This window comes from Melanaphis sacchari, unplaced genomic scaffold (genome assembly GCF_002803265.2).
Source record: "Melanaphis sacchari strain LSU unplaced genomic scaffold, SCAv2.0 Contig43_pilon_pilon, whole genome shotgun sequence".
Classification (NCBI taxonomy): Eukaryota; Metazoa; Arthropoda; class Insecta; order Hemiptera; family Aphididae; genus Melanaphis; species Melanaphis sacchari.
The window spans coordinates 608,346-626,260 of record NW_020271284.1 but is presented as its reverse complement, the minus strand read 5'-3'; the positions used below and the strand labels follow the sequence as shown (position 1 = coordinate 626,260).

Below are 17,915 nucleotides of genomic sequence, written 5' to 3'. Positions count from 1 at the left end.
ATTCGTTATGATGCTAACTATTATTTATTCATAAGTATTAGTTTCCGTTTAATAAGAAACTCGAAATAAATGGTGTTGCCAAAGAAGATAATACATTGATTCTCAAAAGATTTTCTGATATGATTTCGTTATGTTTGATTTATTATACTACTGGTATGACATCATGTTTTGTCTGGATAAGCTTAATATGTTTAGGTGGCGCATAATTTGTGGTCGGAATAAAAACAAGTTTTAAAACAGTTTCACTAATGCAATACTACACTGATAGTTACGGTTTATGTGCAATGGTCGTAACCGACGGTCCGCGCGACTATTCCATACGACCCGCTCCAAAATGGCAATTTAATTGAATATTTTATATTTTTAACCCTTTCCTAAAATCTAAACATTTTATGTTTATAAATAATAATATAATGAATTTATTTTATTTTATTCACTGCGTCTCGGTCTTATGTCACGTCAAAACATGTACGATTTTTCGGAAGAAAAAGAAGAAAACGCTTTCATGTTTAAAAATGTAGTTTAGATTTCTGAACTGGCGTTTTTTGTTGATATATTTTTTTAGGGTTTGTAGGGTTATGAAACACGTGTGTATTCATCCGTATGCTATGGATTTGTTGTTAAAAAATCCTGATGGTCACTCATACGAAAGCTAGTAACGCCGGTCAATGCTTGACCTCAGAGAACACGTTAATGACTGAGCCCTACACTGTACCACACAAGAACAGTTAAATTTATTGAATCGATTTCGACATTTTAATATGGATTTAGTAGTTTTTTTCAATATTTTAAACAATGTTTGCCATATTTTTAAATTATCGCCTATCCAATTAATAACGATATTTCTATTGAGCTTCAAATGGAAATAATAGATTTGCAGTCTTAACATATGTTTTTCAAAACACATTTAAGCAATTATTTTATTTTTTTACGCTGAATTTACTTCATAATTTTTAAAAATTAAAAATAAAGCTGTAAAACATTATTACTTATTTAAATATACATGTATGTGCGTATAGGCCTTATATACTCGTATAGAAATTAAAAATCCACATCGACCACTCTTAAGAGATGACCACACCTCAATTGTGTGCTTAGAATATGCACAAATAATTTTGATAAGGAAATAGAAAAAAATAGTGAATAATATTCAATATCAAAATACTACAGTAAGTGTATTCATAAAATATTTAGACAGTTGTATTCAATTATTGTCTAATTTTTAAGTGTTAAATTGTAATATTTTTAAAATAAGACTAAACATTTTTAATTTTTGAATGTGGCCTCAAAGTCTTAAAAGTTTGCTGATCAGTGTTTATGTGCGTTACTAAGTGCTGCAATAATGAAGATATTTGATATTTGATATATACATATATACTTAGTACTTGAATATTTATATTACAGGAATTACCTCAGAGTAAACACGCCGTTGCAAGAGTGTTTGTTAAAATGCAGAAAAAGTAATTAATTGAACAAAATTATTATTATATACTCGGACGAAATGCAATCATGCCGTTATCGTCTCGGTTTCGAAAACTCAAACGTCCCTAACTGCAGCGCGGTAGTTAACGTCTGAGTCATACAATAAGGATCGATATAATATTAAATATTATTATGTGTTATATTAAAGCTATATGATGACGTACGAAACAAATCTGCTTTAAACCTGACAGAGTGAATTGGGAAGGCAGCCTGTTTTCGCGATATCGAATGATGTGAAAAATCGAGAATATAAACATGTTTATGTCGATGCGGTTATGTAATCGACTATTAGCCGCTGGTTCATTGAACTAAATGCATAATGGTATGTACACAGGGACATCGTGACAGGGTTTGTTATGACGTGAGAATGATAGTGTGTATATACATACACAGATGAGGGGACGCTATGACGAGGGTATATGTGAGGGTTTTTATCAACATAAAGAAAACAACGTAGAATCACACGTGCGTGCGTGCATTTGTGTGTAATGTGTAGCACGAGCCAAAAATCCCGGGAGGTATTATTTTTTTTTATTCCGCAGTCGATACTCTAGAAGGGAATGAAGGCGAGGGTAGTCAAAGACCTCCGCTCCGACGTTTGATCGTTTTTAAACGATTTAGGTTAGACCTCAACCCTGTATTTTCCCGAAACGCTGATCGCCCGCCCGTCATTAAGAGATCGGCGTTTTAGACAAAAAAATAAGTATACCAACGAGAGTTAATGTTAGCAAAAAAAAAAGATTATAGTATAATATGCGATATCGCACATGGAAACTAACCACAACGACACTCGTTATCTCTTTGACCACCGTCAATCGGTTCGAAATTTTATAATATACATATACATATAAGTATAATATATATATATATACATATCGTTGAATTTTCAAGTGTTTGTTTAAAAAAATAAACATCAGCAAATGCTTTTTATATATTTATTTTTTACACTCAAATGATATACGCATGGTATTACGTAAATATTATATTTTTAGCCTTAAAATAGGAACAGTTCAGTAGTATGATAGTTAAATTTCAGTTTATCGATACATTCTGTACGCCAGAAATCGACCTACAGAGCGTTTACTCAGAGAGACCACTAAATACATAATCGATAACGTTTTCGTCGATCGTTATTGTTTTTATTTTCAGTGCACTTCTCTTGGGATTGCCAATCTTCTATGAGCATGGTAAAAACAATGCGACGAACCTTTATGGACTAAACATTTTAACCTGTGGGGAAGTTGAAAAAAATTACTGTGAGACGCGTAATTGGGACACCGCTGAATGTGACTTGACCCGATTTTGTTTGGTCGAAACTACTATACCTTCATATATATTACATGTATATACAACATGTTTTCGTTGCGTTTATTGCGCTCAGATTCTTGATTAGATATTAAGAAACTTAAATTACATTTGAAGTTTCCTTTTAACTAATTGAACGTCACCGATTGGCTTGAAAATCACTCGCCGCTTTAATTTTCATTTCATTTATTTATTTTTTATAGAAATGTTCAAAACCAAATATTAGTTTGGGATTTTTGTCTTTTATACAAAATACATGTTTCCAGTTAACGTTTGATATGGTTTAAGATGATTCTAGTAACATAATTGTTTTTGGAATTATTCTCGATGCCTATTAAAATTAACCCCACACAAAAAAAATCATAAAATTAACAATAACACTATATTTTACATAACACCCAATTCGCATCGTAGTGAAATCTAAGAATATTATTACAAATAATTATTTATTTTTTTTGTTTTCTTTATAAAATTATATTAAATACTTCTCTGTAATTATTTTACTTAAAAAAAAAAAAACGAAATTTAATGATTCTATTGAATCATACTCTCATACTCATTATGTAAATATGAATTATTTATTATCGTTTAAAATAAATAAATATTTTTAGTAAAATATTAAATATATATTATTAGGTATAGTTTGAGTAATTTGTATTATTCAATTACTAAATACATTATTTAATATCAAGATTTGAGTAGTGGTTAATTTACCAATTATTATTTTTATATTATTTTATTTATTGTATTAAAATTTAATCTTCTACTATTATGTATTTTTTGTTGTAGTAAAGAGTACAGTTTTATTTTTAAAGCACTTTTTTTATTTTATCTAAGTCGAAAATAAATAAATAAACATTATATTATAACAGTATTATAATTTTTGTTTTAATAATATATTTTTAAAATAAAAATCCATTGAAAGATATTATTTCATGTTATAATTGTATTTTTAAAATGGGAAAACCTATGTTAGTAAAACTTTAAAAGCTAAACTCTGAAAGCATGCCAATTTAAATTATTTATAAATTATGTAAAAACAAATTTTGAAAAAGAATTTAATTGTACACATCAATGTATATCAAGTTTAAATTGACTAAAAAATATTACCATACACAGCTAAATGTAAAATTGACATTTTATTAACTATATTAGAAAATCTGGGTAATGTGTCTAGTTTGAAATTATTTTTCAATTATTATCACATAATAGGAAATACTAAATTTATTAACTTAAGCTGCTATGAGTGGTATGGTAATTATTTTTAAACTTATATTCTAAAAAAATCAATATAATAAAAATGAATGATTTGATCAATTTTCTCTGAAAAAAAAAAAAAAAATGATATCAATATGTGTCTTAAAGGGTGTGTAAAAACAACTAAGTGTGTCCTAGTATGATATTCACAACATTAGTAAAAAATTCCACAACATAACTTATGACAGTCAACTTACTAAATTAATTTTAAAAATGATATTTTTTTTATTTTATTTTTTTTTTTTATTTAGAAATACGCCTCAACTGCCGAGGTTATTGGCGTTTCAGAAAAACATGTTACAGTTTAATTATATTTTACATAAGGATAATAAAGCATAAAAAAAAAAAAAGATGTATATAAGATAATTAATATGATACAATAGTTTTATGATAAAATTAATTGTATGTGATATATTTAAGTATTTATGTAAAATGTTTTGCAGCAGGTTTGTCTCTTTGAGAAATTCTAGGAGTGAAGATGTTCTCTCCGTGTTTGGTGCTAGTATTTTACAAAGATTGTTGGGGAGCATAAGTTTGTCTCTGGCATCTTTTGTGAGGAGGCAATCAGTTAGAAGGTGCTTAACAGTAGTCGCGGAGTTGCATGAGGTGCATATATGTTGTTCTTTTTTGCTCATTAGATGTTTATGAGTGTACAATGTGTGGCCAATTCGTAATCTGTTGACGTACGATTTGATGTCTGCATGGGAGTGATGTGTCGGGTAACCAAGGGAGGGTGGATGATTTTATTTCTCTTAGCTTGTTGTTTCGTACTGATCTCCATTCTTAATGGCATGTTTGATCAAGGTTAGTGTTTATTAAGTGTTTTGTATCCAAATGTGTTGTTATATTCCAGAAATCAGTTGGTTCTTTGGTTGCCCTTTTGGGTATTTCGTCTGCAATTTCATTACCAGGTATATTGTTGTGTCCAGGTACCTATAGGAATCTGATGTCTTTTTTGGATATAAATAGAATGTTCAATACTAGAGTGCATATAGAGTTGTTTTTTGGTGGATTTGTTAAAATGATATGTTTCAAAAATATTTATACATTTTTATAGCAGTATAATAGATTTATAATTTTGTGATTTATTATTGATTTATTTGCATGATTTAAATCTTTATCATATCTTGTGCAATCTTGAGAAAATTAAACAAAAAAGTCAACAGATATAAACAAAAATAATAATAAAAAAATAAAATTGATATTTTATGTAAGTATTAAACACATAAATATATCATGTTGTAGCATTGCCCTTTAAAACTGTTTTAATCAATAGGTACTCAGTACTAAAAACTAAATAAGCTTATAAATTATATCGTAAAATGTATAATATATCTATTTTTTAATTTTTTTATTATACCTAAAATATATTATAAACATAAAAAAACAAGATAATTATACCAAAAATAAAGAATGTTGATTACTGTAATATGTACAACTGGTGAGTAATGACAATAGATCATTTCTTTTAGATACATAAAATGATTATAACAGCTATTTATCGGTATCAATTACAATATAATAAGCTAAAGAAATGTATAATATAGTTTTCTGTAAGATATAAAGTTAAGTTTTTATTAAAAAACATAATCATACATAATTTTATTAATGTATTTTCGTTTTCAATGTTTATAATTTCATTATAAATTGACAAGAAAAATTATCATAATTTCACCGTGCTAGATTTTTCAAATTATTTCCACTTTGATCACATTTTTTAGAATTTACCAAGAAGTTTAAAAAAAATAAAAAATATATTATTTTAGTTGAGATCACTTTTGTGCAAATCGTTTGAAGTCACACAACTGAGTTTGCATAATGGACGTATATCATATTGTAACGTAGAATATACGAAAGGCACATAAGAATGAAAATGTAAATAAAAGTTACCCAATATTCTATACATTTTTTTCTTTTAAATTTCATTACTTTGATTTAAATCTAACGAACTTAAAATAAAAAAAAGTATTGAAACTCAAAAAGAAGACACAATAATTATCTCATATATTCTATGGTTAAAACATATTCTATTAAAATGTTAAAATTTCTTCGGTATATAATTAAATTGAAAAAAAAATCAATTTGGATTTAATTTAGATTTAAAACGAATTTATATTATAAATATAGGTATAATACGTACGTATACTAAATATACACTGTACATAATATGACATATAATTATAATAATAATTATTATTATTATAGTACGTCCTTTGTTCATTTAATAACTTTAAATATTAACAAAATGTGAGCATACAAATGAATATCAACAGCAATCTGCAGTCAATGCATATCATTAAAAATGAATTATATTATTAAACCCAAAGTATATTTTAAAAGAATACTATATCTATTCATAAAAATTCGTTTTTTATTATTACAGTAAAAGTTTAAAATTTTTGCGGTATTTTTCAAATGAATTTATTAAATTTTTAAACGGGATTAAATAAATCAACTGTTAAATAAATTAGTAGTGTGTAAGTATGGTGTAATATAAAGTTAGTATCAGTAATTAAATAATGCACTACAAAACCAAAAATAAAATGTTTCAAATTTATGTGAAAATGGCATAGAATTTCAAATTTTCGTTCTCCGAGGAACATAAATTAAGATATTTTGGTTGAAAGCAACTAAAAACATCAACGATTTTTATTTTTTTATAAAACATTTAATTTTATTTAGCGAAAAGACTTAAAAAAAATTACATTTAACTTAACCATACACATAGTTATTAATATACTTTTGTTTTTCATAAATAAATAATAAAAATAATTTTTTTTAAGTTTAAGACTTGGACAATGTAGGTCATTTCTTCGTTCAATGCACAGCGTAATCAAAATAAAAATGGGTACAACTAGCTTACGACATTTTTATTTGACTTTGATTTCATAATTATTAAGGAAGTTAATAATAAATCACCTTAATTTTTCAAAAAATTGTCTCAGTCTGACAGGAATTAGTTTTGTGCTCGACAGTTTGTTTGTATTTGAAGAAATTATGGAGTAAATTGTGATAGCCGAGTCTCAACTGTTACAATAAGTTTTTGACGCCATTGATTAAATACTGAAAATTTAGCTGATGAATATACAATTTGTGAGTTTGGCAGATATTAATGCATGTGCGTATATTATACGAAATACTATAGGCCTGGTGGTTTTCTGAGTACTGATCAGGGAAACTTATTTTGTTGTGATTTTTCATTGATTGTACACTTGTATATGACATTTTATATTCCAGTTGTAATTTTTCTGTTTTGACGAATGTATTTTCGTAATATATTAATACATTATTTTACGACAAACGTTATATCATTTCAAACAATCTTATTCATATTAAAATATTTAAAGGTATTGCCATAGCATAGACGAGATAATAGGTACTGCAGTGTTTTTAGAGTACATAAGTACGTTTGCGAATATTGAGAATGATCTAAGAAAAATGTATTTTAATTATTGAATTATAATTTTATTAAATAAAAAAAATGATTATAATAAATATACATTCATATAATATGTATATACACACACACACACACACACACACACACACACACATATATATTCACCTATAGCGACGTGTGATAAAAACATTTTTTGACCATTCACCGATTCACGTCATTAAAACAACAATTGAATACTACATAGTATATGAACAGCAGTAGTATTCAGCTAAATTATAACGGTCGTGCATCTTAGTCTGGTATTCACAGTCTACGTAGAGTTTATATTAATAATATCTTCGTCGTTGCCATCCGAAGTATTTTGACGTCGTCGCACTTTGAATTTCTACTGGTGTACGTGTTTGTGGATCGAAGAGAGGAGGAGGGAGAATAAAGACGCCTACCGGTCATATCAGTTGTAAGTTATATACCGCAGTTAACGAGATCAAAGGATTATGCGCAGTGACATAATTAGAGTGCGTATGGGATGAGTAGTAGCACGTCGGTTGAGGTTTAAACGTTTGACGCTCTTCTTACCCAGCAGTCACACCCACCAAAGGTCCTTCACCAACACGCCCCTACCATCGTACTCGGACCTTTCACGCTCTGCTGACCACGAAGACACCATTCCCGAAGCTATACATTACACTCACACATGCAAACTTACACTCACTATGTACATCGATAAGACGTTCGCTACAGCCGAATATAGCAATATCTCTAACGTGTTTTTGTGTTAAGGTGGGAAGGAGTGGATACGCTCTACAGGCCGAGAGTCAAACGGTGGCATGCATAAATTTTCGTCGACCGCCAACGTCGTATAGTGAGGGTGTCCGACGAGCACCGTGACGACGGGATGGTGTTCGGGGGAACGAGCACGTGGGTGATACCACTGCTGGGAGGACGACAGGTAATAAATTTACCCTCGAAACTCGATCCGCCACCACCGTAGCTAACCTGGTTTTGTGCGTTTTCTATACCACTATACATACACGAATATCTATTTTGTCGAAACGATTTTACTCTCCAATAGGCTTTAATATATATATATATATATATATATGTGTGTGTGTATTTTACACATACAGACACTGTTACTACCGCCCATAGGTCCTTCTTACTGTTCTTGCGACCTTTAATCTACAATAGATACGTATTCGTATACATATTCTGAGTGTCATGTTGTGGAATTATTGTGCATACCGCATTAGATACCATGGTACCCTCGATGATGGTGATTTACAACCGTAAGTCTTACTTTGAGCTATCACGACCCTAGCGAGCATAAAACAACCGTACTATGTACACAGACAATACTTTATGATGGCGTTACAACCACTCCCAGAGCACGATTATCAATTGTACGTGCAAAGTATAGTGCTATTTGCCAGTAGATGCTTGCATTTTTTAATGTAATTATAATGCCGATCCGATTATGTTTAGAAAAAAAAAAAATGGCTGATAAAATCGGTTAAATTGTCACGTTCTACTCGAACCCGATAATTCTGATGATTTCTATTCTGGACACGCTATTCCGTGCACTCCGATGCGATCGATGCGGCGAAATACAAGCTCATTTTGTTGTTTTCATTGGGTTCACGGGATTTACGTAGGACCGAGTAAAAAAATAACAATAAATTATATTATTAACTACTATTAGTACGTAATATAAATAAGTTAGTTAATAGTTATAATTCGTTACCTAGAGATTTATCTCGATCTGTTGTCAAATTGCTACTAGCGTGACAGTTCTAGACGCTCTACGGTGTATTCGATCGATAAACGTTCCTTTGTAAATGGTTGAGAACTTTAATTCGAAAATGTGTGCATGAAATTAATCACTGTCCAGAAATCTACGCACGAAATTTTCGACAGGTTGACGACACACGTGGTTTCAGCAATATATATATATATATATATAGATATATATATTTGCTTAATCTTGCTCTCAGACGTTTATTAAAGTGTGAATAGTTTATGACTGAGAATCGACGGGAAAAAAAATTGCACTGAAGTCGATTAACACACTACCACCATCGAGTATTAATGTACAGGGCGAGTCTTTTATTGCATAACACTTATCAATTATCATTTTATAATCTAATAACTTAAAAAAAAAAAAAAAAATGTTTAAATAATTTCCAGTCAAATTATAATAACATTTTTTAAATATTATTTGTATGTTTTTTATTTTTTTGAATATTAACATTCTTTTTAATTTAATTTTATGGAGCAGAATACTTTATGGAATATTCCATACATGAAAATCGAAACTCAGACGAGTTACTAATATAAATTATTATTATTTAATGTTTTATTTATGAATAGTTAACACTCGTTAAGCATAGAGTACAGATAAAAAAATTAACGTATCAGAATACCAATTATACAAAATTAACAATTACTATATAAGTAAAAAAAAAAAAAAAATAATCGTAGATGAAAATTAAATGAAAAAATAAAGCTAACATTTTGAAATGTATGCAAGAAAAACAAATTACAAAATTCAAATAAAACATATTGATACTAATTTTAATGTATTCGATTATAGTAGTATTTTAAATAGTCATTCAATTCTTGAAGAGTATAAAAAAGGAAAAAGATTCTCCAAGTTTATTTTTCAACATTAACATACAATTTACCGGAGTTAAAAGACAATAGTTGTGTTTATGTATATGAACACGAATTATAGAAGTTAATCGTAGTAAGAAGTTAGGGACATTCAAAGAAATTAAAGATTATATTTTTGGACAGTAAGTTATCTATTAAATTAAATTCTCTTCTAAATTCTTAAGTATCAATACTTCAGTTGAGCAGAGTAGAGTTGTACAAAAATACCCGAACAAAATATTGGTCTATTATACTCTACTAAAATAAACTTTAAATACTTATCGACTCATAAAACTACTCGTTCGATTTTCAATTATTATGTACCTATTAAATACTCCGAAAAATATTCTGCTTCATAATATGTAATTAAAAATGTATATAAATAGTTATCATAATTTTGCAAAGATTTTCTTTTTTTTTAAACGTTAATAGATTATGCAAGTAATGAGTGTAGCTTGATAAAAGAATTATCAGTATATATAATATATGAGTTGTATTGCAAACATGATGAGATTCTTTACAATAGTTCTTTAATCGATAAACTGCCAATGATATTTTTATGATAATAACACAGTTTTTATCGTCAAAAAGCCATAAAAATAATAACTATGTTACTGTTTTCAAGTAACTAGCCAATCGTTTAACATAATCCCAAACATTTCATTCACGCTTTGTGAGAGGATACACTGCATAAGTGTTGTACAGTAATCAAAACTTTAATATTATGAAGTACAGTTTTAATGTGAAATAATAAAATGAACCAAAATTATAAAGCGTATATAGCATAAAATAACCGTACGGTTAATCGATTTGAAACGCTGCTAATAACTTAGAAATCACAAGTTACAACCTATTTTATTATAATTTACTGAATATATAAATATAACATTTTAATTATAATAAAGATAAAGTTCTAAAGATTTGGCTATACCAAAATTTGGTTTAAGTTTGTTCCACATACTTCTACTAGTTTGACTGACGAAAAACTTTTTTGGCTAAGAACCAGACATTAAACTTTACCACAGTTTACTTTTAGGTCATCCTGTAAACTTTTTCTTATTTTTGAAAACAAACTTAAAAACTTAATTTTAAATATAATTATTTTATAAGCATTTTTTTTTTTAAATATTTAAACATAATAAAATACATGACGTTATATTTTTGTTGCATTTTAAGACAACTCTATAGCTAAATAATGTACGATATAGATACTTTAGTATTATAATCTTGTCTGTTGGAATGTACATGTTATGCAGGTTTATCTTTAACATTACATCAGTGACCCCATATTAACTGTAAAAATAATATGCTATGACTTATAAAAGAGTTATTTTATAATAAACAAGGATTGTAAGAGTGCAAATATTGTGCTTAAACAAATAAAATTGTAAAATTTAGTTCATCACAAAATTCTTAGATGTTTGTCCTCCGCATAGTTAACTAATTGAATACACAATGAGAAAATCAGATAGAAAAACAAAGAAAAGAGTTTAAATCGATTTTTTTCGTTTACTTTTTTTCTTTCACATTGAATTAATGGTAGACGAAATGCAAATACATTGTTTGTATTGTTGATGGAGTTATCTAAACAATTACAACAAAACGACTATTTTTAAAACGCTGAAACAACACAATTGACCGAAAAAATCGCATATTATAATAGTAAATGTATATGGCATTTAATTTATTATAATATTGTTATGTTTATCATCTTTATATTTAAGACAAACTTTAAATAAACTATAACACAATCAGTGTACCCCTCATCCACCATCTAACGATTGTTGTTTGACACATGTCGTTAACATTGTAGACAGTCAAGCTCTCGTGCCTCCTTAATCCTTAACATCATTGTCACTATATAGTACATATTTATATACACTATAAACAACTCTATTTTGCAGACACGTACAAACACAACATATATATATATTTATTCGACTCAGACGGCAGTGATTCCTTCGAGTACACGTGTATCTATATAACATCAACACAAACAACTATAATAACTATTTAACTTCAATCGAAAATAAGTCTCTCCGTCGGCGGCAAAATATTCACATTGCACCGGGCCACACTCAGTCTCAGCACGCGTCACTGTGTGACGGCAGGTGGGCTTGTTTTTTTCGAATAATGTTAATTTTTTTTTTTGTGCTGATGCGTTCGAAGGATACAAAGTTTAATGGAGCGTGCGTTTTCTCGTTCCGATCATCCCGCTGTATTATCGCCAACCTCGACCTCAGTCAGTATACATTTATATACTATACTATTTTATATGTGCACCGACATCCATTAAGATAGAAAGTGGTCGCCGTACGAAAGCAGCTTTTCGTCGACAAACATTTTCGAGCGGTATTTACCACTCTGCTTCCACTCGTCTTCCCGTCATTTACTATCCGTCGAAGTGCAGGCGCCTGAATGTCCGAATCTGTGATCGAACATTTATCACCGATGTGGTGGAATCGTCTAAGATAGTTATAATATAATACATATATGTACATAGTATATTGGATGCGCACCCCGCGACTGTCAAAACATGGGGGATTCAGTTGTGTAGGCTATCGCTTCCGGTCCGTGTGACCGCTGATCCAGTCTTCACCGAATAAATAATGATACGCAAGGGACGCACTCGTCCCGCTACTCGTCGTTGTCATCGTTGTCGGCACTCTAGATGTATTATAACGACAGCGGTCCGTCCGATTCTAATTAATCGTGATTGTTCTGTCTAGTTGGTCTATAATTTTGAATTCCAACGATAGACGGCTATGCTTTACCATAGTATAATTGTACAATATAAATTATATACTATAAATAACTCAGCGTCGTACAATATTACATTATTGCACAATATATAAGTGTAAAGTTGACCTCGGAGACGGAGAAGAGCAATTAACGACTTCAGTTCACGTTAAAAGCTGCTATATAACGTCGTTCCGTGCATTATCGGCGGCGGCGGCGGCGGCGGCGACTATCTACCCTCACTTCATCTTCTCTTAAAACCGACCGCGTTGCGTCTGAACGTACATTCATTTATGAATTACTCACGACTTTGGCGGCGACGAACGGTTTTTGGACCGAGAAAAGGGTCACAGCGTTTATCTCTCTGAATACAAATGAGTATTTGCTGCCGTGGAGTGTATACCTGCCCGTATCCACAATCCGTTCCGTTCTACACCATCCCGTGCATTAGGCGCGTCTTTTGAGTTTAAATCCCCAAAGAGGTAAACCGATGAGAACTGTTTGTAATTCATAAGAGGATCGACGTGGCGGTTCGTTATCGGAATAAACGTTGTTTTAAAATTAATTAAAACCGTTTTCATAATGATTTAGGTTTAGGTACCTACACATATTATATAAACATGCACACCTCAAGTATTTGATTTTGTATTTTATTTTAAAGTTTGACAGTGCATTATACGGGTAGAAATAAATGTCCAAATTGTCGATTGATTTTTACGATCTGGCGGTCAAGCAAGTATATTATAATAATGAAATTAATTGACGAAATGCGTTACCACATTTTTGGGTCATTATTATAAAATTATTATCAAATTTTCAATATGCAACATAATCATTGATTACATATTAAAACGCAGTGGACATCAGTTTAATATAATATCGAAAATATTGTGATTTTTTTCTGATACCTACCGTATTATAGGTATTGTTATACTCCGATAGTGTCAAGAAAGTTTTAAGAGAATTTTCAATCAAACAAAAACACTGTTATTAATATTGTAACAATGTTTTACGATCAAGATTTTATAAAAAAAAATATTAATTTTTTCTTTTGGCCATCAAAAGAATAAATTAAATGAGAAGAAATATGGTTGTCATATTTTATTTATTTATGCTTTTTATATTATTAAATATTTAAGTGAAAAACATACAAAATTACTTTTAAATTTTTGCAATATTTTTCTTGTCCTGTATTTCACACTAATCTCAATGCAACTGCCATAAATGATTGAATACCAATTTCTTTTGACTGATGTGTACAATCTGGTTGCCCATGAAAAATATTTATGTCAAAACTATGTCTATTTGTCACCCAAAATATATGTCCAATCATTTGTATTTGTACGGAAGCGTTGTCATGATTTTTAGATACGGTAGGAATAAACATTCAAATCATATTTGAGTGAATGTCTCACATATAATTTTGACGATAAAATCGTAGATATATTTACACAATTTGTACATTGACGTTACACCGAAAAACCAGCTTTGTTTAATGAGTGAAAAAAAATTAAAATAATAATGTGAACTCGGTAGATTATAATTATTATAACACACGGAAAATACCAGAATACATAATGTATTTTAACCGTTTAAAATTATTCAAATTAATTCTAATAAATATTGCATTGTACAACATTATTTGTGTAGAACAGCAAAACGATCGTCATAACTATATATTTTTATGTAAAATATTTATTTTATCGAAATAAAATAAAATAAAACGTATTGATTGTTACACATTTTGGAGTAAATGCATACTTTAAGAATTAGTACATAATATATTTTGTATTATTGTATTTACTTACTTACAAACGTATTGACAATAATCATTATTTTTCAAGAAATAAGTTAAAAATTATCAATAAACCGTATAGATATAACGTTAAAACGTTAAAACTAGTAAGATCAACTACCATGTAGGTAAATATTTTTTGGTATCGCTTTATCTGTTACACAATATTTTTCTATAATATAGTTTTTTAGTCCCTTCGTTTGTTTTTTTTTTTTATTCAATACTTTTATTTTTTATATGAACCAAATTTTAATAAGAAAACTAAACTAAAACTTTTCGTTACATATTTTATGTTTTTTTCATAATACATTTTGGGAAATCAACAACATAAATATTTACATATTTTAATTTTCTATCGCATATAAACTTGCGTTCTAGTGTAAGAATAATTCACAATCTTTAGACGATTTGATAAATATTATAATAAAATATATAACTTCACAAAAATAGTAACCGATGTAATTTATTATAAGTGGTATTTTGATATACTTGTGTTACTTATATTTTATTTAAGACTAAGTGAGAAAATACCTAACGATTTATAAACAAAAGACAAAAACTTAAAACGGTATGTATAAATAAATTTAAAAATTTAATATTATGCATAATATGAAGGTAGGTTCTTACTTTAAAAATAAAAATGTATTAATAACCAAATTGTTTATTCTTTCACATAATTAAAAATTTTTATTTTTATCAAAGAACCCGAGTGGTGATGCTTTTCTCCAAAAAGATTTAGTTTGTTAGTTTAATGAGTCACGATTAATTTATTTTGTATACTGTAAAGACTTTATGAAGTAGATTATTTTTTTTAAACTTAGAAGACTAAGTTACATCGATAAAATCGATGAAGAAATCTCAGTATTTAAGTACCTTTATACTTTTGTGTTGAGCATTGAATTTATATTTATGTTTATTATATTTAAATACATCATATATTACATAACATTGAATTTTATTGATTATTGGAGAAATAAACTGAACCAAACGAGTGAATGGAGTTAACAAAAATTATAATTTTCATTGCTCTCTAGAATAACGATAACATGTTTTCCATTTTGTTAGGGATTATACCATTATACATAATATTTGTGTATATAATTATATCATATGATAACATATCATAGTTCTTGGAGTGATATAATATTTGATGAACTTTTTTTTCAAACATAATTAAACGATGATTGTATTGATCCATAATATAGTAAAATCACACAACAAACAAATATAATGACTATAATATAGTTTCACTTTTGATTGTCATTACTTTAGTTGGGTGTTATTTTACAATAACGAATGGAGGCGATGATTGTTGTACGCATACTATTTTGGTTTTGATTCATCGCCTTAAATTTAAATTGAAATTACTTCACTAGTGACTTTCTTCCGGAAACGTCAAAAACAAATATTTATATTACTAGTTGATTTTCGTAGATTAACCTTGATTATGTTGACACCAAATTGTTTCCGATTGAATTGCAGTTCAACCCTAAAAGCTCTTAATAAATAGTTTTTTCTCTTGATTTGTATTTCAAAGCCACAAAGATACCTTAATATATAATATACATATATTTAGATAGGATATTACAAAATTAAAACGTTTTAGTTCTATATTAATTGTATTCAGAGAAAAACTAATGTATACTCTTGAAAGTTGTAACAATAACATTTGTGAAGCCTTCATATTATGTTTTATGATATAAATAAAACAGTATATTTTAAAGTTAGTGCAGATAACTGATATCTAAATAAAATAAGTATGCTTTATGATTTATCTCGAAAAAATATGTACATGATTTTTTTATTTAACAACACTAAATAAATTTTAGGATAGAATATATAAATTGTATCCTTAGTTAATATTCAGAAAACAATTCGCACTCGGTTATATATATATATATATATATATATTTGATATTATATACTTTATACAATTTACTATTACTTGATTATAAATTAGACAACTTAAGTATAGAAATACTTGAATATATTGTTAAACATTACTCAATGGACAGCGTAACGTCTTTAATGATAATAATAATAATTTTAATATTGTTTTTTTCGTAAACCATTGATATAATTTTCTCGGGTTATTTTTTCCACTTACCCTCTTTTCCGAAAAATAACGGAGTGTAGAATGCCATATACGGCTATCGTATGATTTATGAACAAGTCAAAAAAATATATTTTATCAATGTGGCCAAAAAAAAAAAAAAAATGACGACGTTACAAAGAACAAGAGCAGTTTATTGCATGTGAATGGATTTCAAAATGACCACACATGAAATTCGTCCGATGCAAATAAACAAACTTTTAGTTTTCTGCAACCTGCTAACAAACGGTCTATCACTGTGATTTTTTTTTCACGAAATAATCATGAAAACAAACTTTCCTGAAATAGTATCATATTTAATTCGAATACTTTATTTTTTTTTATTTTTTTTTTGTCTCAAGAGTAAAAACTGGAATTTTCTATCTCCCACGTATCTACCAATTTCATACTTCTCCGTCATAAAACATAATGAACTAATATTTGAATTTACCGGTTAACAAAAATTTATAATTTACTCACATAGTTTCTCTTATTTTTCAAGTCAAATTATTACGGTTATAATTTACACAAACCCTTCCCCACACTAACAACACCACGCTCCGGTCGCTGTTGCAGTAATTTACATTCGAAAAACTTAATTCGATCAATAACCTGCTACAGTTGCCACACCGGAGGAATAAAAAAATAAATTTCCACCGATTAACAACTTATAATCTTGGTGAAACATATTTTTGTGATGCTTATGCTCACACTTAAACTAACTCCTCTAAAGTTCACACTTTTTATTATTATTTGTATTCCCCACTACACTATAATTTTTTTCTATGAAAACTAGAAACCATTAAACTTGGGAAATACTCACCGACAGATGTCTAGCCTTGAGTTCAATATTTTGTTTATGAATTTCTTAGAAAACTCGAATCTGAAAAATAAAAAACTGAATGTAAGTCCGAGTGTCAAAACGATAAAAACAAATATCTAACCATTATAAATATTTTTTTTTTTATAGAGTTTATAGAAATTTAGAATTTATAGTCATTAGTATTATAAAATATACCATCAATTTATTGTTGTCATTTGTTCATTATTTATCCATCATATGTTATCGAACACTATATCCCCGCACTTTGATTCCTCTTCAATTAAACAAGTTGATTAATTGGTTAAACTATGCATACCAAAATATACGCATTGTATGAGTAATGTTTTACATGAAAACCAAAGATATTTATGTA

The 17,915-nt window shown here is 28.4% G+C and overlaps 1 protein-coding gene across 1 annotated transcript in view; it reads right to left on the bottom strand.

The window, feature by feature from the left end:
- Nucleotides 1-17,915, bottom strand: part of LOC112597748 — a 287,612-nt gene that overhangs the window by 156,156 nt on the left and 113,541 nt on the right. Inside the window, exon 4 of the mRNA XM_025343932.1 lies at nucleotides 17,543-17,602. Within this exon, the coding sequence (XP_025199717.1) occupies nucleotides 17,543-17,602 (60 nt within the window). The remainder of the gene's footprint in view (nucleotides 1-17,542; nucleotides 17,603-17,915) is intronic.